The following is a 23,253-nucleotide window of genomic DNA, read 5'->3' on the forward strand; positions in this document are numbered from 1 at the left end:
GGCCCCTACATTGGCAGTCTTCAGAAAGAACTTGAAGACCTGGCTGTTCCAATGTGCCTTCCCATATTAATAGGAAATCTCCAACACCAAGTCCCATAAGCACTTTATTAGAACTTAGATTGCATATCGCACCCTGCACTTGCCCTATAAGCCTTATATTTCACCTGTCACATCAGCACTTTTAATCTTGTACCCATTACTCTGGCCCGGCCCAGTTTTATTGTGTTTTAGCATATTGTTTACTGCTTGTTGTTTATACTGTTTTAATTGTTTTAATTTGCCTTTTGTTTTGTATTGTTATATTGTGTGTTGAGGCCTTGGCCTTTGTAAGCCGCATCGAGTCCTTCGGGAGATGCTAGCGGGGTACAAATAAAGTTTAATAATAATAATAATAATAATAATAATGATCTTCAACGCACTTGAGAACGCGTCCGAAGTTTATGGAAGCTCTGCCTCCTATCTCCTGGCTCATTACTCTCTTCACCTGGCAATTCATCTTCAGAACTTGCTTCCCTAGAGAAAGGCTGCTCTGGGTCCCCTTCAGGAATGTGGCCTTCAGAAACAGGAGAGACACAACACTGGCTCACAGGCTCAGCAATGCCATCATCAGACTATCTAACAGGCCCAGAATCCCCAGTGAGATCAGACACAATCAAAGGCTGAATTACAACAGACAAGGGGGAGAGGTTAGACCCAAAAGAGTCCCCAGCATATCACCGAATCCTAGAGTTGGGAGAGATCCCAAGGCTCATCCAGTCCAACCTCTTCTGCCACAAAGGAAGACACAATGCAAGCCCTCCCTGTTGGGAATGGATGAGCTGTTAAGCTCTAATCACCCTCTTTATGAGGTAAACTCCCATTAAAATAGGAGAGTAAAAATTGCAGCAGAGGTGAGACTTACACGGTGTGAGTTTTGAAAGGCCTCTGTGTCATCAGGAAGGCAAAGGGATGCAAAGTTAGCTTTAAAGTTTAAAAGCATTTATTGAGGTAAAAAGAAATCAACTGATGGATAGAAAAGGTTTGGACCTAACTATCTAATCTATCCTGTTCTAATCCACATAGAGGGATTAAAATAACCAAGCTCTAGATAGCTACATCTTGGCTATTAGAGGACAGAGGTGCGTCCTCTCTGGAACAAAGCAGGAAGCTGGAATGGCGACCAAGCCTCGTGGGGCTGTTCTTCTCTAGGGCCATAAACATTCCAAAAGCCAAATTGGGGAAGTTACGTCAAAGCCCTAGGAGAGATCACATTTCTAGAAACATCAAAGGGTGGGCTGACATTAAATAGGATGGGAAGCAGGAAACAATGGTGAATCCTATCTAGGCATGCTTTGGAAACGGGGAAAGGATTCCCTCAATCTAACTCTATCATCTATCTGACTACATTTAGACTTGAGTAGTCCAGGGTGATTCCCAACACTCCCGACAGATGGCTATCCAGACTCTGCTTGATTACATCCAGAGGAGACACCACCAGACTCCCAGGCAGAAGCACATTCCATTGTTGAATAGATCTAACTGTCAGGATGTTCTTCCTGATATTTAGGTGGAATCTCACTAAAAGTTCATCTAACAGCTGTTGAGGACATAGTATGCTCAAAGTAGAAATGTGGTAACAGATCCCTTGAGACTCATCCAGACTTGGAACGGTGCCTTACGAATCTTTGGCCTGCCTTATTCCCATTTCTTTTTGACCGGTGACTGAGGAACACCACAAACCATTATAGAGAAGGGGCCCTGGGCATCTTTTAAAGCAGGCATGGGCAAACTTTAGCCCTCCAGGTGTTTTGGACTTCAACTTCCACAATTCCTAACAGCCTACTGGCTGTTAGGAATTGTGGAAGTTGAAGTCCAAAACACCTGGAGGGCTGAAATTTGCCCATGCCTGTTTAAAAGGCTTACTTTCCCAAGTCTAAGTAGCATCTCCCAATAAAACAATGGTAACAATCACATTACTTCCCTGATGTTTTTGCACGGGGACTCCCAGCATTCCCAGCCCATGGTGAGGGATTCTCTTCCAACTCTAGGATTCTTTGAAATAATGGCTTGTCCAAGGCACAAGGCAACAACCACAACCTTTGCTTATGACTGGAGTTGAGCTCCCAAAACCTGGAGGACAGCTTGTTTTCCACTTGAGAACTGGCAAACCTATCAATCAACACAGGTTAGGGCATGCTGGGGGTTGTGGTACGAAACGAGGACTTTCCTAAGGACACTGAAGGTTGGGAGAGGAAGAGGGCAAAGGCCCCGCCGTGGTTCCAGCTGCGGCTTCTCCAAACCTCTCCAAGGCGGAGAGTGAGTGGTCAAAGGGACACCACCGGCTCCCACCCTCCACCTCCCCCGTCCTTTCCTGGCTCCCCCCAAACTTTGGAGCAACACCAGCTGGAGTTCATTAACTCGCATCGCATTTCTGGGAAAAGGGCCCAGCCAGCCGTGGTTTTGCGGTTCATAGAAAGCCTTCTGGTTGAGACAAAGGGAACATCGGAGGAGCGGCAGGAACCACAGGGACATCTGCCTACCAAAGGCCTCGAATTTGGCCTTTGGGGTGTCTGCATTAATAATAATATTAGTAGTAATAATAATAATACAGTAGAGTCTCACTTATGCAACATAAACGGGCTGGCAGAAGCTTGGATAAGTGAATATCTTGGATAATAAAGAGGGATTAAGGAAAAGCCTATTAAACATCAAATTAGGTTATGATTTTACAAATTAAGCACCAAAACATCATGTTAAACAACAAATTTGACAGAAAAAGTAGTTCAATACACAGTAATGTTATGTTGTAATTACTGTATTTACGAATTTAGCAACAAAATATCATGATATATTGAAAACATTGACTATGAAAATGCATTGAATAATCCAGAGGCTTGGATAAGCGAGGTTTGGATAAGTTAGACTCTACTGTACCATAATTCTTCAATTCTAAAAGGTCATCATACAAACAACAAATGCAGACTCTGCAAGGAAACCGACGAAACCATTGATCATATCCTCAGCTGCTGTAAGAAAATTGCACAGACAGACTACAAACAGAGGCACAACTCTGTGGCCCAAATGATTCATTGGAACTTATGCCTCAAGTACCACCTCCCAGCAGCAAAGAACTGGTGGGATCACAAACCTGCAAAGGTCGTGGAAAACGAGCACACAAAGATACTGTGGGACTTCCGAATCCAGACTGACAAAGTTCTGGAACACAACACACCAGACATCACAGTTGTGGAAAAGAAAAAGGTTTGGATCATTGATGTTGCCATCCCAGGTGACAGTCGCATTGATGAAAAACAACAGGAAAAACTCAGCCGCTCTCAGGACCTCAAGACTGAACTTCAAAGACTCTGGCAGAAACCAGTGCAGGTGGTCCCGGTGGTGATGGGCACATTGGGTGCCGTGCCAAAAGATCTCGGCCGGCATTTGGAAACAATAGACATTGACAAAATTACGATCTGCCAACTGCAAAAGGCCACCCTGCTGGGATCTGCGTGCATCATCCGAAAATACATCACACAGTCCTAGACACTTGGGAAGGGTTCGACTTGTGATTTTGTGATACGAAATCCAGCATATCTATCTTGCTTGCTGTGTCATAATAAAATAATAATAATAAATACAGTTAGTTTTCCATATGTGTGGGTTGAAACCTTTGTGGACTGGATGCAGGTGCGTCTACATTGCAGAATCAATCCAGTTTGATACCACTTTAACTCCCACCTCTCAGTGCTACAGGTTCCCAAACCATGTAAAACGTTTCTCTTAGGGCCACCAAAGGAAGGAAACCACTTGGAAGACAACAACGCCACAAACTAGTGTTACAATTTAGCAAAGGAAAATGAAATCGTATTGACACAAGTTATACTTAGCGTGACCCTCTTTATGGATATTTCTTCAAGCGCTTTGATTTCTTTGGGAATTTAAGCATAATGGAAACACATGTTGTCCTCTTGACATAGTTACAAACAAAGCCCTGGACGTGTGTGAACATCATATTTAAACCGACGGAGCCAGATCAGATAAATACTATTTTTATAGCGCTGGAATTTTTTTCTGGAATTCTCTTTTTTTCCATGGAAAAAAGGGAACGATTTGAGTGGGATCTCTTGCATCCCCATTGGGGTTTTTGGACTCAATTGCCCATACCAGATCCCATCATCCCCAGGCATGGGAGCTGTAGTTCCAAAATGGGAACTACTTTCCTTGCTTTGTGCTTCTTGATCTTCAGAGATCTTCATATTACAATTCCCATTATCCCCAGCCTAGGATCCTATACCAGGGGATTGTGGGAGTTGTAGTTACCATCTACTCTCAACCTAATTGGCTTTTAGTGGAGCTCATTGGATTACAATGCACTCACTAACCTGGGATTTTTGCTAGGGGATGATGGGAGTTGAAGTCCACCTCCAACCCCTTCTTTGTGGCCCCTTGTCCCCTAGAAACAGAGGTCATCCCCTTGTGCCACTGAGATCTTTGGACTACAATACCCATCATCCCCAAGCACTGCCAAGTTGAGATCCAGGGGAGGATGGGAATTGTAGTCAACACTCTGCCTCTTCATTGCTTTTTGGCTCCTTAGCACTCAGAAATTAGAACAGAGTCATCCCTAAGCACATAGAGACAGTTGGACTACAAAGCCCATCATTCTCAAGCTAGACAAGGTTATTTACCAGAGAGGATGGGAGTTGTAGTTGATCTCCTGCCCTTTGCTTTGCCTCCCCAAAAATGGGAAGGGAATCCCATAATGCTGTTTGGACTACAATACCCATCAGCCCCAAACACAACTAGTTGAGATCCAGGAGAGGATGGGAGTTGTAGTCAACCTCTTCATTGCCTTTTGGCTCCTTGGCCCCCAGAAAGGAGAACAGAACCACCCCTATGCCCCAAAGAGGCCATTGGACTACAAAGCCCATCATCCCTCAGCCAGACAAGATCATTCATTGGGGAGGATGGGAGTTGTAGTCTACCTCTTCATTGCCTTTTGGCTCCTTGGCCCCCAGAAAGGAGAACAGAGCCACCCCTATGCCCCAAAGAGGCAGTTGGACTACAAAGCCCATCATCCCTTAGCCAGACAAGCTAATTCATCGGGGAGGATGGGAGTTGTAGTCAACCTTTGCATTGCCTTTTGGCTCCTTGGCCTCGAGAAAGGAGAACAGAGCCACCCCTATGCCCCAAAGAGGCCGTTGGACTACAAAGCCCATCAGCCCTCAGCCAGACAAGATAATTCATCGGGGAGGATGGGAGTTGTAGTCAACTTCATGTTCCTCCACAGAAATGGGAAGATAATCCTATAATGCTCTTTGGACTGCAATACCCACCATCCTCAGCCAGCAGAGGATCCTATACCAGGGGAAAATTGAGATTGGACTGCAACAAATGCAAGATACTTCACTTCGGCAGAAAAAATGGAAATCAAAGATACAGAATGGGGGACGATGCCTGGCTTGACAGCAGTGTGTGCGAAAAAGACCTTGGAGTCCTTGTAGACAACAAGTTAAACATGAGCCAACAATGTGATGCGGCAGCTAAAAAAGCCAATGGGATTCTGGCCTCATCAATAGGGGAATAGCGTCTAGATCCAGGGAAGTCCTGCTCCCCCTTATTCTATTCTGCCTTGGTCAGACCACGTTACCTGGAATCACACTGTGTCCAATTCTGGGCACCACAGTTGAAGGGAGATGTTGACAAGCTGGAAAGCGTCCAGAGGAGGGAGACTAAAATGATGAAGGGTCTGGAGAACAAGCCCTATGAGGAGCGGCTTAAAGAACTGGGTATGTTTAGCCTGCAGAAGAGAAGGCTGAGAGGAGACATGAGAGCCATGTACAAATACGTGAAGGGAAGTCCTAGGGAGGAGGGAGGGAGCTTCCTTTCTGCTGCCCTGCAGACTAGGACGCAAGGGAACAAGGGCTTCAAACTACAGGAAAGGAAGGAGATTCCACCTGAACATCAGGAAGAACTTCCTCACTGTGAGGGATGTTCATCAGTGGAACTCTCTCCCCGGGGCCGTGGTGGAGGCTCCTTCCTTGGAGGGTTTTCAGCAGAAGCTGGATGGCCATCTGTCGGGGGTGCTTTGAATGCGATTTCCTGCTTCTTAGCAGGGGGTTGGACTAGATGGCCCATGTGGTCTCTTCCAACTCTACTATTCTATGATTCTATGATTCTAACACCCACCATCCCCAGCCAGCAAAGGAGTCTTTTGAAGATGTTCAGGGCCTCATTAGGGTTGACGATCAATAAGGCACAGATATCTATATGAAAATGATACAAGAATGGTATCGATAGAAAAAAACCTAAATACAGTAGAGTCTCACTTATCCAACATTCGCTTATCCAAGGTTATGGATTATCCAAGCCATTTTCGTAGTCAATGTTTGCAATACATTGTGATATTTTGGTTCTAAATTCGTATATACAGTAATTACAACATAACATTACTGCGTATTGAACTACTTTTTCTGTCAAATTTGTTGTATAACATGATGTTTTGGTGCTTCATTTGTAAAATCATAACCTACTTTGATGTTTAATAGACTTTTCCTTGATCCCTCCTTATTATCCAACGTTCTGCAATACTCAGCAATACAAACATACTATCTTATGAATTTACACATTTAAATCTGTAAGAAAACATATACAGTAGAGTCTCACTTATCCAAGCTTGGATAAGCGAATATCTTGGATAATACGGAGGGATCAAGGAGAAGCCTATTAAACATCAAATTAGGTTATGATTTTACAAATTAAGCACCAAAACATCATGTTATACAAGAAATTTGACAGAAAAAGTAGTTCAATACGCAGTAATGTTATGTTGTAATTACTGTATGTACGAATTTAGAACCAAAATATCACGATGTATTGCAAACATTGACTACGAAAATGGCTTGGATAATCCATAACCTTGGATAAGCGAGTCTTGGATAAGTGAGACTCTACTGTAGTTCAATACGCAGTAATGTTATGTTGTAATGACTGTATTTACAAATTTAGCACCAAAATATCACGATATATTGAAAATGTTGACTACAAAAATGCATTGGATAATCCAGAACCTTGGATAAGTGAGACTCTATTGTATATTTAAGTTTTTTTTTTTCTATCAATACCATTCTTGTATCATCAATCTCATTAGGGTTGCCCAGGGTCAGTTTGCCCATTTGATGGTACAGCGGGTTAAACAGCTGAGCTGCTGGTTTAAATCTAGGGAGCGGGGTGAGCACCCGCTGTTGGCCCCAGCTTCTGCCAACGTAGCAGTTCGAAAACATGCAAACGTGAGTAGATCAATAGGTACTGCTCTGGCAGGAAGGTGACGGTGCTCCATGCAGTCATGCCAGTGGCCACATGACCTTGGAGGTGTCTACGGACAACGCCGGCTCTTTGGCTTAGAAATGGAGATGAGCACCAACCCGGCCACAAAGTTCCAACGAGGAGGAAACTTGAATGGATACTAGGAAACTCTCGGCCAGGCTAAGATGTGAAAGGGGGTCTCTTTGGACCACAACGCCCCCCCTCTCCCCAGGAGCCCCAGTGCCGGGGAGGATGGGAGTGGCAGTGGCTTGGCTCACCGTTGTCGGCGTAGTAGTGCAGGAGCGGAGGGTCCGGGTGGGCGGGCGGCGTCGGGACGAAGAGGAGGAGGAGGAGGAGGGGGGGGGGGCCCGAGACCCCCCAAGACCCCCCACATCCCCACGGAGGCCTCAGGGCGGGAGAGGGAAAGGAAGGAAGGAAGGAAGGAAAGAAAGACAGAAGGAAGGAAGGAAGGAAGGAAGGAAGGAAGGAAGGAGAGAGAGGGGGGGAAAGAAAGAAAGAGGAAAAGAAGGAAGGAAAGAAAGAGAGAACGTGGGAAAGAAGGAAGGAAGGAAGGAAAAGAGAATGGAAGGAAGAAAGGAAGGAAGGAAGGAAAGAAAGAAAGAAGGAAGGAAGGAAGGAGAGAAGGAAGGAAGGAAAGAACGTGGGAAGGAAGGAAGAAAGGAAGGAAAAGGGGATGGATGGATGGATGGATGGAAGGAAGGAAGGAACGTGGGAAGGAAGGAAGGAAGAAAAAGGGAAAAGAAGGAAGGAAGGAAGGAAGGAAGGAAGGAAGGAAGGAAAAGGGGATGGATGGAAGGAAGGAAGGAAGGAAGGAAGGAAGGAAGGAAGGAAGGAAGGAAGGAAGGAAGGAAGGAAAAGGGGATGGAAGGAAGGAAGGAAGGAAGGAAGGAAGGAAGGAAGGAAGGAAGGAAGGAAGGAAGGAAGGAAGGAAGGAAAGAGGTCCTCAAGGGTCTCCCTTCCTGCTCTCTCTCTCTCTTCCTTCCCTCCTTCCTTCCTCTCCTCCGTCTCCCTCTCTCGCTCCCTTCTTCCGACTTTTCTCCCCTTCCTCTCTCTGCTCACACTTTGCTCCCTTTCTTCTCCTCTCCTCCCTCCGCTCTCTCTCTCCTTCACTCCTTCCCTCTGCCTTTCTTGTCTTCCCTCCTTCCCCTCGCCTCCTCTTCTCTTTCCCTCTTTCTCTCCTTCCTCTCGCGCTTCTCCTCCTTCCCTCTCTCTCTCCCTCCAAAGGGTCCCCCTCTTTTCCCCTCCTTCCTGCCCTGTTTTGTTCCCTCCTTCTCCTCCTCCTCCTCCCCTCCCTCCCTCCTCGCTTTCTCTTTTAACCCAGGGTCATCTTTCTTTCCTGCCTCCTTCTCTCTTCTTCTCCTTCCTTCTCTCCTGCCTCTCTCATTCAAGAGCCGGTCATAAAGGACTCTTTTCCCTGCCTGTTTCTCTTCTTTCCTCTTTCCTTCCCTCTTTTTTCCAACACAGGGGCCTTTTTGCTTCCCCTCACCCTCCTTCTCCTCCTTCCTCTCTCTGTCCTCTCTTCTGCTCTTTCTCTTCTTCCCCTTTTCCCTTTTTCCCTCCCTCTTTTCCTTCCTCTTTGGTTCCCAACCTGTGCTCCCTCCACCACCAGTGATCCACAAGAACTAAAATATGGTCCGCAGCCTCACCGTTACTACTAAAGACATCCAAAGACTTGGCTGTAGAACCAGGCATTCAGCCCATCATAGGAATATTTAAAGTTAAAGTTGGAAGTGGAGTGACCCAGGACTGTTTATGCCTTTGTGTGATAGGTAAAGGTAAAGGTTTCCCCCGTCGTTAAATCCAGTCATGTCTGACTCTGGGGTTTGGTGCTCATCTCCGTTTCTAAGCCGAAGAGCCAGCGTTGTCCGTAGACACCTCCAAGGTCATGTGGCCACAGGCATGACTGCATGGAGCGCTGTTACCTTCCCGCTGAGCAGTACCTATTGATCTACTCACACTCTGGGGGTTGGTGCTCATCTCCGTTTCTAAGCCGAAGAGCCAGCGTTGTCCGTAGACACCTCCAAGGTCATGTGGCCACAGGCATGACTGCATGGAGCGCTGTTACCTTCCCGCTGAGCAGTACCTATTGATCTACTCACACTCTGGGGTTTGGTGCTCATCTCCGTTTCTAAGCCGAAGAGCCAGCGTTGTCCGTAGACACCTCCAAGGTCATGTGGCCACAGGCATGACTGCATGGAGCGCTGTTACCTTCCCGCCGGAGCAGTACCTATTGATCTACTCACACTCTGGGGGTTGGTGCTCATCTCCGTTTCTAAGCCGAAGAGCCAGCGTTGTCCGTAGACACCTCCAAGGTCATGTGGCCACAGGCATGACTGCATGGAGCGCTGTTACCTTCCCGCTGAGCAGTACCTATTGATCTACTCACACTCTGGGGGTTGGTGCTCATCTCCGTTTCTAAGCCGAAGAGCCAGCGTTGTCCGTAGACACCTCCAAGGTCATGTGGCCACAGGCATGACTGCATGGAGCGCTGTTACCTTCCCGCTGAGCAGTACCTATTGATCTACTCACACTCTGGGGGTTGGTGCTCATCTCCGTTTCTAAGCCGAAGAGCCAGCGTTGTCCGTAGACACCTCCAAGGTCATGTGGCCACAGGCATGACTGCATGGAGCGCTGTTACCTTCCCGCTGAGCAGTACCTATTGATCTACTCACACTCTGGGGTTTGGTGCTCATCTCCGTTTCTAAGCCGAAGAGCCAGCGTTGTCCGTAGACACCTCCAAGGTCATGTGGCCACAGGCATGACTGCATGGAGCGCTGTTACCTTCCCGCCGGAGCAGTACCTATTGATCTACTCACACTCTGGGGGTTGGTGCTCATCTCCGTTTCTAAGCCGAAGAGCCAGCGTTGTCCGTAGACACCTCCAAGGTCATGTGGCCACAGGCATGACTGCATGGAGCGCTGTTACCTTCCCGCTGAGCAGTACCTATTGATCTACTCACACTCTGGGGGTTGGTGCTCATCTCCGTTTCTAAGCCGAAGAGCCAGCGTTGTCCGTAGACACCTCCAAGGTCATGTGGCCACAGGCATGACTGCATGGAGCGCTGTTACCTTCCCGCTGAGCAGTACCTATTGATCTACTCACACTCTGGGGTTTGGTGCTCATCTCCGTTTCTAAGCCGAAGAGCCAGCGTTGTCCGTAGACACCTCCAAGGTCATGTGGCCACAGGCATGACTGCATGGAGCGCTGTTACCTTCCCGCCGGAGCAGTACCTATTGATCTACTCACACTCTGGGGGTTGGTGCTCATCTCCGTTTCTAAGCCGAAGAGCCAGCGTTGTCCGTAGACACCTCCAAGGTCATGTGGCCACAGGCATGACTGCATGGAGCGCTGTTACCTTCCCGCCGGAGCAGTACCTATTGATCTACTCACACTCTGGGGGTTGGTGCTCATCTCCGTTTCTAAGCCGAAGAGCCAGCGTTGTCCGTAGACACCTCCAAGGTCATGTGGCCACAGGCATGACTGCATGGAGCGCTGTTACCTTCCCGCTGAGCAGTACCTACTGATCTACTCAAATTGGCATGTTTTCGAACTGCTAGGTTGGCAGGAGCTGGAACTAACAGCGGGTGCTCACTCAACTCCTGGGATTTGAACCTGGGACCTTTTGGTCTATTGGAGATGCTTTGAATGCAATATTCCTGCTTCTTGGCAGAATGGGGTGGACTGGATGGCCCACCAGGTCTCTTCCAACTCTAGGATTCTATGATTCTTCTTTCCTTCCTTCCTTCCTTCCTTCCTTCCTTCCTTCCTCTCTCTTTCAACAAAGGCTCCTCTTTCTTTGGCTTCTTTCACTTCTCTCTTTCAGCACAGGGCCTCTTTTCTTTTTGCCCTCCTTGCCTGACTTCCTCTCTCTTCCTTCTCTCTCCTCCTCTATCCCTCCTTCCTGTCTCTCTTTCACTCTTTTTTCCCTCCCTTCCTCTCTCTGCCCTCTCTTTCTTTCCCTCTTTCCCTTCCTCCTCTCCTGGCACAGGGGCTCCTCTCTTCCTCTGAGCTTTTCTTTCTCCTTCCTTCCTCCACTCCCAAGTCTCCTCATTCAGCAACCTTAGTCCCATTAGTCCTCCGCCTTCCCACTTTCACAGCTTCTTTTCAAACGTCCCGGTTTCTCTCTCCTCCCCGATTCCCCTCCCCTTTTGTCCTCAGCAGACTTCCATGGCTGCAAACTGAGTTTCATTTGCAAATGGGATGTGCACTCAATAAAGTCAGTAGGAGATTATATGAGATGTATGAGGAGTATGCGATGATATGAGCAAATTTTCCCTTCCCAGCAAGAAAAACCTTGGAGATGTTTGCCTTGGGTTGTCATACTGGAAATAATAATAATAATAATAATAATAATAATAATAATAATAATAATAATAATAATACACTTCATTTATATTCTGCCCTATCTCTCCAAGGGGGACTCAGAACGGATTACAACATACACAGAGAGGCAGACATTCAGTGCCTTTTACAGTGGAATCACAAAGACATACAAATACACAAAACAAAGGTAAAGGCTTCTCCTTTTATTTCAGGCTTCCTGGAGGTGGTGGTCAACTCTGGACATGGGGACGTGCTCTTGGTCCATTTCCAAGCTGAGGAACCTGTTGTCCATATTGCTGGCATGGCTGCATGGGCCAAAGTGGTACCCATTGATCTACTCACATTTGCACGTTTTCGAACTGCTAGGTTGGCAGGAGCTGGGGCTAACAGTGGGAGCTCACCCCGATCCACAGTTTCAAACTGCCAACAACTTAAAGCCATTCCACTGCCTACACTACTGCAACATTAAAAGAAATTACAGAACTTAGCAATAACAATAACAACTGTAGTTGTGTTTCAAAAACAAAAGCTGAAGATATATATTAAAATATTGCCCAAAATCCATGGGGAATTGTGTCCGTGGGAATTAGAATGGGACAGTTCCATAACGTTAGTATCTAGTAAAGGATCAGGCAAAACCACCCCTGAGGATTCCCTTGCCTGAGAAAACACTGTAACATTTATGGAGTCTCCATCAATCAATCAATCAATCAATCAATCAATCAATCTTGAAGGCTGATGTAGACACAAGGTGCCTTTCCCTCCAAATGCTGCAGAAAGTCCCTCCAGAACTTTCATTGGGAGAATGTTATTACTATTGGATATATACATTTGTATTTTGCATCAAGCAACTACCTAAAATCTAAGAAATTTTGAATTATGGATAGGGTAGTAACAACTCACAAGATTGGGATGGATCACACAAAAATGGATTGGCCATACAGAATGATATAATTTTGGTGTAACAAAAATAGAGAGAAAGCATGATAAAGATATAATGAACTGTGTTGTTGTTGTTGTTTTTATTGTTCTGGTGTGTCCGCCAGACAGGAGTTGATTGACATGTTGCTGCTGCCCTCTACTGGAGTAGAGAGACATAGATGCCATACTGGATAGATGCCATACTTTTCAATATACATTCCCAACTCCATGTTTGCCATTTTAACTTTTTATGTATGTGATTATTTACTGATGTGAGAAAGAAATGTTCTCTCTACCGTCTTCCATTTGGACTTTATGTCCAACGTCCTCCAGTCATTCTGGAGGAACCAGACATTTTTAGAGAGAACACCTTTCTAGGAAACTGTCAGCCTTCCAGTTCCATTCAGCTAGCCGAAAACCTAAAATTATGGAAGGCTTAGACATCCCGAAGGAATTATTCTCTCAAGAAAAAAGTTAGATTTTAACAACAACAACAACAACAACAACAACAACAACTTTATTTTTATACCCAGCCTCCATCTCCCTGAAGGGACTTGGGGTGACTTACATGGGACCATGCCCAGGTAATTAAAGTCATTAGAAAATAAAAACACATTAAAAAAAATACAAGTATACACGTAAACATAGTAAAATAACAATGACATCAAAGCATGCACTTTAAAAACCTGTGCAAAATTCATAAAAGCAAACTGGGCCAAAGTGCATTGGAGTGTACTGTATATACTCGAGTATAAGCCTAGTTTTTCAGCCCCTTTTTTAAGACTGAAAAAGCCCCCCTCGGCTTATACTCGGGTGAGGGTCCTGGTTGGCTTATATTTGGGTCAACTTATACTCGAGAATATATGGTACATTTATTATTTTTCTCTATTATTGTTGCTACTATTACATTTATTATTTTTCTCTATTATTGTTGCTACTATTACATTTATTTTACTCTATTTTTATTATTAGTAGTAGTACATTTATTATTTCACTCTGATCTTGTAGGGACCATAAGCCAGAAAATAGTAAACTTTTGCCTAACATAGCTTTGCCTCTGCATATATCATATAGCCTTTATATAGACAATATAAGCACTTTGCATGAACCAAAGTAGTATGTGCAACACAGGGCCTGTGCCCCTCCCTTTTGGGGGGCTGGTGCCTTTCTTCAGGAAGTTCCAAAGGGAGAAGAAAGCTCAGAGTAAACAAGTTGGGTATTGGTATCACTTGTGCCAAGTAGGAGTGGAAGGTGAGGAAGACCCTCAGCCATTGGTCAATTTTAGATAAGCCGAGATATAAAATCCTTTGTTTGCTACGCACATGTTGTGATGGCTATTTGCATGGTACGGACGCACAAAATGGGTACCTACGGCTGTTTTGCCTTATCATCAGCAGTGATAATAATAAAAGGCTTGTTTTATTGCTCTCCTGGAATTCTCTCCTTTACTTCCCCTCCGGGCTAGTCTCCAACAATCATTATTATTATTATTTCATTTATTATTTTACTCTATTTGTTATTACTTGTATTATTTTCCTGTATTTATTATTATTATTATTATTACATGTATTATTTTACTCTATTATTATTAAAAGGATACATAAGCACATTTACATTGAAGAAGATGAGAATAATGATTGGATCAGAGTTGGACAGTCTTATCTTAAATTTGGGCTTTATGTAAATATTCAAAAACATTTAACCTACTGATGCCTCAATTAATGTAATTTTATTGGTATCTATTTTTATTTCGGAAATTTACCACCCTCGGCTTATACTGGAGTCAATGTTTTCCCAGTTTTTTTGTGGTAAAATTAGGTGCCTCGGCTTATATTTTGGTTGGCTTATATTCAAGTATATACGGGTATTATTATTATGCCACAAAGAAAGTCATTTTGTCATGGAGACATTGTGAGGTCTGCCTTTTCAGAGCTGGACAAGAGAGAAAGGAAGGAAGGAAGGAAGGAAGGAAGGAAGGAAGGAAGGAAGGAAGGAAGGAAGGAAGGAAGGAAGGAAGGGAGGGAGGGAGGGAGGGAGGAAGGGAGGAAGGAAGGAGAGAAGGAGAGAGAAAAAGGTGGATGGCTATCTGTTGGGGGTGCTTTGAATGTGATTTTCCTGCTTCTTGGCAGAGTGGGGTTGGACTGGATGGTCCATGAGGTCTCTTCCAACTCTATGATTCTATAAGAAGGGAAAGGAGAAGGAGGAGAGGGAGAAAGCAATGAAGAAGGAAAAAAGAGGAGAAAAGGAAAGATAAAGGGAAAGGCAAGGAGAGGGAAGGAAAGAAAGAGAAAGAAGGGGTGAAAGAAGAGGGACAGCGGTCCCTTCAACACCAAGGCAATGCTGAGTTTTAGGGTTGCTCAAAAAAAAATCGATTTCCCCGTTTGTCGTTAGCAATTCGTTTGTTTTGTCACTTTTGAAGCGATATTCGACGCGGATTTTCTCATCGTGTGGATCCCGCAGTTTTGAACCGCGATAGCCCATTTTTCTGATGTCATCATTTTTTTCGTAAGGAAAGCAAGCATTTGCAAATCACCCAAATTTGTTTATATGCTAGTGAGCCATAAAGTCCACTCCACATTTCACTTGGACGAGATCGTCCAGATCCCCACTTCAGTTTGGACCTTTACATAGAAAGCAGTGGTGTCCATCTCCTCCTCAGGCAGCGAATCATCTCAGGGTAGCTCAACGAGTCCCATCTCCCCCTTCCTCCCTTGTCTGGTCAGTCTGCCTCCCCCGCTGACCCCAAGCTGGCCCACTCCAGGCCCATGGGCCACCCTTGCCTACCCTCTCCATACCTCCAGCTGCCGGGAGCCCTTAATCTGCTTTGTCCGCAAAGCCTATTAGCTGGGGATCAATGTTAAGTTAGAATGGGCCCAGCCGCCAAGACTCCCACCTTGCCAGCAGGACTGGTCCTCCCCCTCCACTCAACCAGGGACCCTTCCGCCGCTCCCCCCCGCCCCCCTTTCCCTCCTTCCATCCGGGCCTTGCTTGTCTCCTTCCATCATCCTTCCTTCCTTCCATCCATCCACAGATCAGACCTTCCATTGTCACTGCGGAAAGGATGCAGCCACCCTGGGAAAGAGCAGCTCTTTGCATTGACCACCATTTGCAAAATCGCAGACTCATACAGTTGGAAGAAACTACTGACTGGGTCTTTGCTGTCTTTGCTTTCTTCTGGTCTTTTGGAACTTCTCCTGTTCTGAAATGACTTCTGTCTGTTCTCTTGGATGGCGTTCACCTGGTCCTGGAGACTTGAATTCATTTGGAGTAGCCACATATTCCTGCGTTGCCTCTTTACCTATTTTGTGCTGCATTTCCCCAACTGTGCCTTCTCCTCCATCCTCTCCAAGTTGAGCATTGTTAAGCTTTTGTGAGATAACTAAGGCAAAGAAGTTGTTGACTACTTCTGCCTTTTGATTAGCACACTCCTTGTTCCATCATCCACATCATGGATAAGGATGTTGAATAGCACTGGGCCTGGTACTAAAGTCCTCTTACTGGTCCCTTCTCTCCAGGAGGAAGAAAGAGAGGCCATTGGACAGAAGCATCCTTTGGGTTCGGCCAGTCAACCCATTCCAAAGTAGCATTCTTCAGCCCACATTTTGCTATTAGTGTCACACCTCAGGTTAGCTTCACCTTGCTAAAGACACCAAGCCACACACAGGAAGTAGTATTTTGTAGTTTATTTAGGAAAGAGGCAAAAGTCCCAGCAAACAGAATATATCCACGAGATATTACAAGAAGGCAAACTTGGCACAGGAAAGTAGTCTTGCTTCTAGATCAAGCGATGGAGTTGCATTGACAGAGAGCTCTCTGCGAGCAGACTGTTTTAAAAGCATGACATAAAGGCATTCCGTTGCCCTTTGGACTCTCGTTTATTGGCTATGAGATGGCTTCTCCGCAACCCTCTAAATTCCAGTCTCGTAGCCCGATCGAGACCCCCAGAGTCAAGGCCACTGAGCTCATTATCAGGTGTCAAAATGGTATCCTCCCTTTCCATTCCCTGCACCTGAAATTCCTCGTTAGAAACAACACGAGGATTTATTCCCATGGGAACAACTCCCTGCTCTTCATTTCCCACAGCTGGAACACTCCTATAATTCCCAGCATCAGAGTCAAAATCATCCTGAATCCCATAATTATGCACATATCACCCAGAATCTTCATCAGAGTCATGCAAAGGCACATCAGAATCACACAAAGGCAAAGGCTGAGCCACAACAATTAGCTTTTTTGTGAGAATGTCATGGGGGCCTTACTGAAATTGAGATATGCTACATCCACAGAATTCCCTTCATTTGCCAAGCTTTTAAAAAAGAGATAAGGTCTGTCATGAGTTTCATTTGAGAGACCCATATTGACTTTTTATGAGAATAACATTCCTTTCTAGGTTCTTATAGATCGTCTCTTCAATAATCTGTTCCAGAATCGTTCCTGGTATCCATGTCAGGCTGACCGGGTGGCCATTGCTTGGATCCTCCTCCCCACCTTTGAAGACAGGGGCCACATTCGCCTTTTTCCAGTCTGTTGGAACTTCTGTTCTACAGAAATTCCCAAAGACAATTGACAGTGGATCTGAAATTATTTCTACCAGTTTTTTCAATGCCCTTGGATGGAGTTCATCTGGCTTTGGAGACTTGAATTTTTTAGAGTAGCCAGATATTCCTTGACTACTTTGTTGCCTATTTTGGATTACATTTCCTCTGTTGCCCTTGTGCTCCATATAGCTCAGGTTTGTTACGGATTGATGATGATAAATGGAAGCTCTTATGTGTGACCACAATCCAGAGTCACCTGCAGAACAATAACATGCCACTCAGGTTTGCAGAACAAAAATATGGGAACTTTACTGATTCCAGGAGATAAAAAAACAGTAGTATTTACAATGGTCTCTCTGATCACTTACAGAAGTCCACAGTCATAAGCAGTCCTTTCTCGGTCCACAAATCTGCTTCAGAGAAGAATACAGTCCTGGTTCTTCTCCCTCTTTTCTCAGCAGCTAACAGGCCTCAAAATAGCAAGGCCTCTCTGAGTACACTACTCTCTAGCAGTACTCAGTCAGCATTGAAAAAGTTGTCCAAACTGGTTCTGCAGCAGCAGAACAGGAACAGTATCAAGTCAATCCCCAGATCTTTGCAGGTTCAGCCAATCAGCTTCATGCCCTTTATTTTCCAGTTAACACACACAGCATATTGCCTTCGCAAACCATGACAAAGTTGAACAATGATTTCCTTTTGGGAGAAAGAAGACTGAGGCAAAGAAGGTGTTGAGTAGTTCTGCCTCTTCTCTGTCCCATGTGAACATCCTGCCATTCTCTGTTCACAACATGCCACAATGACCTTGTTCTTCTTTTGGCTCAGGATACAACACACACATACCCCTTTATTGCTAGCAAACCTGAACTTATTCCATGCTTTGGTTTTTCATAGTAATGAAAATGGCACAGTGGGAATGGGGAGAATATTCAGAGTAGGGATGAGGAGGTTATTTGGAAATATTCAACAGTAGTTGAAATAAAACCTGAACTATCAGAATTCAAGACTTATTCTGTGCCCAAGGCTGTTTTTGCAAAAAATTGTCTGCACATAAAAAAAAAAATCTGCACCATTCTCCTTCATATTTGCAATTTCTGCACAGAAAAGAGGTTCTGCTAAAATGTTGAGAAGACGTTTGCGGATGTTCCCTTTTTTGGAGGGTGTTAAAGCGGTTCTCAACCTGTGGGTCCCCAGATGTAAACTGGCTGGGACTTCTGGGAGTTTTAGGCCAAAACACCTGGGGACCCACAGGTTGAGAACCACTGACAGAGGCTTGGTGGCCATTGCTTAGGAATACTTTTCCATCCTCTAAACAACCTTCCGTATTAATTCACTGCCATCCCATGTTTCCAGCTGCTATACAATGTCCTGGTTTGTCCCTCTTATTCCGAATTTCCAAATTTCCTCTTAGGCTTGCCATAGCTTGGAAATGACTTGAAAGCACACAACAAACAACAAGTCAGTTCAACTGGTGTTACATATTCCCTGATTGATGGAATAGGAGGTTAGCTGAGCTGTGTTTAAAGCAGTGGTTCTCAACCTGTGGGTCCCCAGATATTTTGGCCTTCAACTCCCAGAAACCCTAACAGCTGGTAAACTGGGAATTCTGGGAGTTGTAAGCCAAAACACCTGGGGACCCACAGGTTGAGAACCACTGGTTTAAAAGGACAGGAATCCCACACAGTTTTCTCTCTAGCAACCACAAGGATACACTTCCTATAGAAACCTTGAGTTGGGAAGGCCATCCAGTCCATTCCCATTATGCCATGAAAGAATACGCAAGGCTGTGGCGCAGATGGTTAGTAGCCAGCTGTAATAAATACCTACTGACCAAGAGGTCATGAGTTCGAAGCCCGGGCCGGGTTAAGCCCCTGACCATTAAATATCCCGGCTTGCTGTTTACCTAAACAGCCTGAAAGACAGTTGCATCTGTCAACTAGGAAATTTAGGTATGCTTTATGTGGGAGGCTAATTTAACTAATTTACAACACCATAAAACTGCCAGCAGAAGCGGAAAGGAATGAGGAAGTACAGCATTCGGTGTCACTCGTGGACGGTGAAGCAACAGCTCCCCCTGTGGCCGGAATTGAGCATACCCCCATGAAGCTGGAAATGTTAAATTGCCTCTGTGTGTGTCTATACTGTATGTTGTTTGTCTGATGCCATTGGTTTCAGCCATTTCTACCCTATACTCGCCACAGAATAAAACTCCTTGCAGAGTACATGGTTCAATAGAGACAAGCTGTGAGTATCATAGTCGTTTTTTGGGTTCACAGGATATATATTCTTCTATATATATTGTATTATACACGTCATAATGTAATACTACCTTTAGCCACTATCTATGTCCCCTTAGGATCCACCTATCCAGAAAACTGTTGGTGAATTTCTCAAAAGTTGAACCTTTTCTGTTTATTTAAGTAAGTAGAGTGCCTGAATATACTTTGTTGTAAAAAAATTTTTTTGTAAACTTTCTTTACAAATTGTTTGATTGCAAATATATATTTATGATATGTATTATTTGTAGACCCAACCTCCTGACGAAGACTCCTGTGAGTCGAAACCGGTTGCAGGTTTGAGTCAAGTTATATGGGAACTGGAGTCTACTCATATATAATAAATAAAAGAACATTTACTCACATGAAAAACCTGGCTTTATACTTCAAGAGAAGAACCGCTGATTTCTACTTATATGCGATTGGGACAGTCCTGTTTTTTGGATATATGTTATTGTAATATATATATTGAGTTTGCTTAATTATTTTCATATCACCACAAGCAGTGGATTTTGGCCTTCACGGCATTGAATGTTTGCCATGTATATGTGCATTGTGATCCACCCTGAGTCCCCTTCGGGGTGAGAAAGAAGGGTGGAACATAAATACTGTAAATAAAAAAATACATACATAAATCTGAGCCCTCCCAACAAATGGCCATCCAGCCTAGAAGGAAACTCCACCAGATACCCAGATTCCCTCTTCTGATGCTAAACATTCCCAGCTCCCTCAGCCACTCCTAAAAGGGATTCATGGCTTCCAGAGCTTTGGCCATTTTGGTGGCCCTTCTTTGGACACCTTCCAGCCCAACAATAAGAGCTCAATGCTCATCGCTGGCCGGGCTTGCAAATAAGATTTCAGCCCCCCTCTGCTTGCATCCAAGCACAGCCTGTTGCTTTCCAGGAAAATCTCTCCGTGTTTTGCTCCAGGGTTTATTTGTTCCGCATGCAAACCCCACCAGGAACAGCTGGCCTGAATTAAAGCCCTCCCAGGTCGTCTCCGAACAGCCTCCTCAATATCCCCGGGGACTTCTGATCAACAACAACCTCTCCAATTCTAAATTTGTTTGCAAATGAGTTAAGAAGAGGACTGGGATTGTCAGGCCAGTTGGACTACAGCTCCCAGCATCCACGACCAGGATGATGGGCATTATAGTCCAACACTGGACCTTTCAGTGTATGGCCAGTGTAGACCAAGCATGGTCCAACTTGGGCCCTCCAGGTGTTTTGGACTTCAACTTCCAATTCCTAACAGCCGGTAGGCTGTTAGGAATGGTGGAAGTTGAAGTCCAAAACACCAAGTTTATAGCAAATATGAAGATTGTGCAGATCATCATGGGTTTTTTGTTGTGTTGTTGTTGTTGTTGTTGTTGTTGTTGTTGTTGTTGTTGTTGTTGGATACTGAATGCATAAGGATAATCAAACAGCAGTATAGGGTGAGCAAACCGGCTATTTGAAAACGCTGGCCTGAATTCTGTTGCAAAGCCTAACTGGAATATATACTTATTGAATTGATGAGATTCATTTATGTCTTGGCTTATCATTTTATAAGTGAAAATTAAAGAAAACTAATTGGGAGAAAACAATCCTACAAGGGTTAGTACTAAATCGCCGCAAAAGGCGCAGTTGTCAGGGCCAGGTGCAAAAGCCGCCACACGTATACACACACACACACACATATGTGCCAGCGAGGTGATGAGACTCCATTTTACTCCTTTCTCTTTCTTCGGTTCCTCCACGTTTCCTTCCTTAGATTTCGGTGGGGACCAGATTTGCTCTTGGTTGCTCTCCATAGCTACGTGTCCTCCATCAAGATGGGCTTTGACAGCTCTCTGAGCCTTGAAAGTCCTCTTCAAAGGCATTGTTTGCCATCAGCGAGAACTTTATGCTGAAATATATTGACAGTTTTTGCCTTTGGCTCCATCATTCACTGGAATGAGGTTCTCAAGAACTTTTGTGTAGTAGAATTTGGAAATTTTTAAAAAAATATTATTTAATTATATTTAAACAACGTCAAGCAACCATCAGACTGTATAGAAACAGAGAGAGTAACAAGTGTACACGTTTGCACAACTTCCAATTAGTACGCTGAAGTCTTCTCTTTTTTAAAATAATAATTCTAAATTTGACTTTAAATACGGTATTAATTTTTTACACATGGATCACTGAGCTCCAATCTTTTTGGAATATTATATACATGGAAATAATTATAGTTTTACATCACAGAAATCCAGTGTTACTGGATTTAGTACTAACCCTTGTAGGATTGTTTTCTCCCAATTAGTTTTCTTTAATTTTCACTTATAAAATGATAAGCCAAGACATAAATGAATCTCATCAATTCAATAAGTATATATTCCAGTTAGGCTTTGCAACAGAATTCAGGCCAGCATTTTCAAATAGCCGGTTTGCTCACCCTATACTGCTGTTTGATTATCCTTATGCATTCAGTATCCAACAACAACAACAACAACAACAACAACAACAACAACAACACAACAAAAAACCCATGATGATCTGCACAATCTTCATATTTGCTATAAACTTGGTGTTTTGGACTTCAACTTCCACCATTCCTAACAGCCGGTAGGAATATAAATACTGTAAAATAAATAAATAAATAAATAATCATTGAAATTTTGGAATCATATAAGACTAGAATTGTAAAACTATAATTCCTAGGATCTCATAGCATGGAACGATGGATGTTCGAATCATGCCAAACTGAATTCGTTCCACAGTGTAGATGCACCTTAAATATTTCAGTAAACTGTAAATCCCATAGCATTGAACCATGGCAGTTCACTGGTGCCATTTTGCATTCATTCTACAGTATAGATACACCTTAAATAATATAAAAATGTATATCTCCCAGAGTTCCACAGCTTTGAACAGTGGCAGTTAATGGGGTGCCAAACGCATTCATTCTATAATGTTGATGCACCCTAAATATCTCATGAAACTACAAATACTAAGATTCCATAGCACTGAGCCCGGGCATTTCCGGTTATGATGCAACTAGAGATGCATCTACACTAAGATGAATGCAGTTCGACAGCACTTGAACTGCCATAGTTCGATGCTACTGAATACTAGGAGTTGTAGTTTGGTGAGGCTCCAGGACTCTTAGGTAGATAAGCCCTCATACAATTGTAACTTCTGGAATCCCATAGCATTCGGCCATGGCAATTCAATTCAAGTGGTGCCAAACTGCATTAATTGTGCAGTCTAGAAGCAGACCTGGTCACAGTTGGATTGTCATTTGAACTTCTATGACTCAGTGCTCTGGGATCATGGGATTTGAAGTTCTGTGAGTGCCATACCACAGCTACCTTTGGCTTCTGAACCTGATCCAGAAATGAACTTTGACCAGGATGAAGCTTATTCTGACCTTTTGCCCAGTTCTCCCAGCTCCTTTCAGTTCCAGCTGCCGGCTGTTGATAGTTCAGATGCTTCCTTAATTGGGAGAGATACTGGAGATGTCACTCCCATGGCTGAACCAGATGTCCACAGTTCCCCAGAGAACGTGCCCTTCAACCGAAAGGAGTTTCTGCATCGCCAGAGATCAGAAAAATAAGGGCTTCGAAGGAGTAACCGCTCAGCATCTCGAGGGGATTGTGGATAAGAAGATTCCCTTGGGAACCTTTGGGGAGTTTGGTCTCCCTTCGTTGGGATCTGATCTTCGTTCCATAAAAGTGCCTGGCACTGCAGACAATTTGCGGTGTCAACGTAGCATTTCCCTGAGAACACTTCACCGACTCCAGTTCCCTGATTTCACCAAGCCAAGCCTCCTGTTTCTGGCGGCCAAGCTGAGCCACGACTCGCAATTTAAACCGGAGTAAATTCACTTCCTTGCCTTGTTCCTGAATCAAGTTTGATCTTCGCTTTGTCTTC

General features: G+C 44.4%; 1 protein-coding gene across 1 annotated transcript in view; it reads right to left on the bottom strand.

The window, feature by feature from the left end:
- kcp (kielin cysteine rich BMP regulator) overlaps positions 1 to 23,253 on the bottom strand; it is a 176,061-nt gene that overhangs the window by 149,320 nt on the left and 3,488 nt on the right. The window contains exon 2 of the mRNA XM_062982751.1: positions 7,563 to 8,614. Within this exon, the coding sequence (XP_062838821.1) occupies positions 7,563 to 8,614 (1,052 nt within the window). The remainder of the gene's footprint in view (positions 1 to 7,562; positions 8,615 to 23,253) is intronic.

This window comes from Anolis carolinensis, chromosome 5 (genome assembly GCF_035594765.1).
Source record: "Anolis carolinensis isolate JA03-04 chromosome 5, rAnoCar3.1.pri, whole genome shotgun sequence".
Taxonomy (NCBI): domain Eukaryota; kingdom Metazoa; phylum Chordata; class Lepidosauria; order Squamata; family Dactyloidae; genus Anolis; species Anolis carolinensis.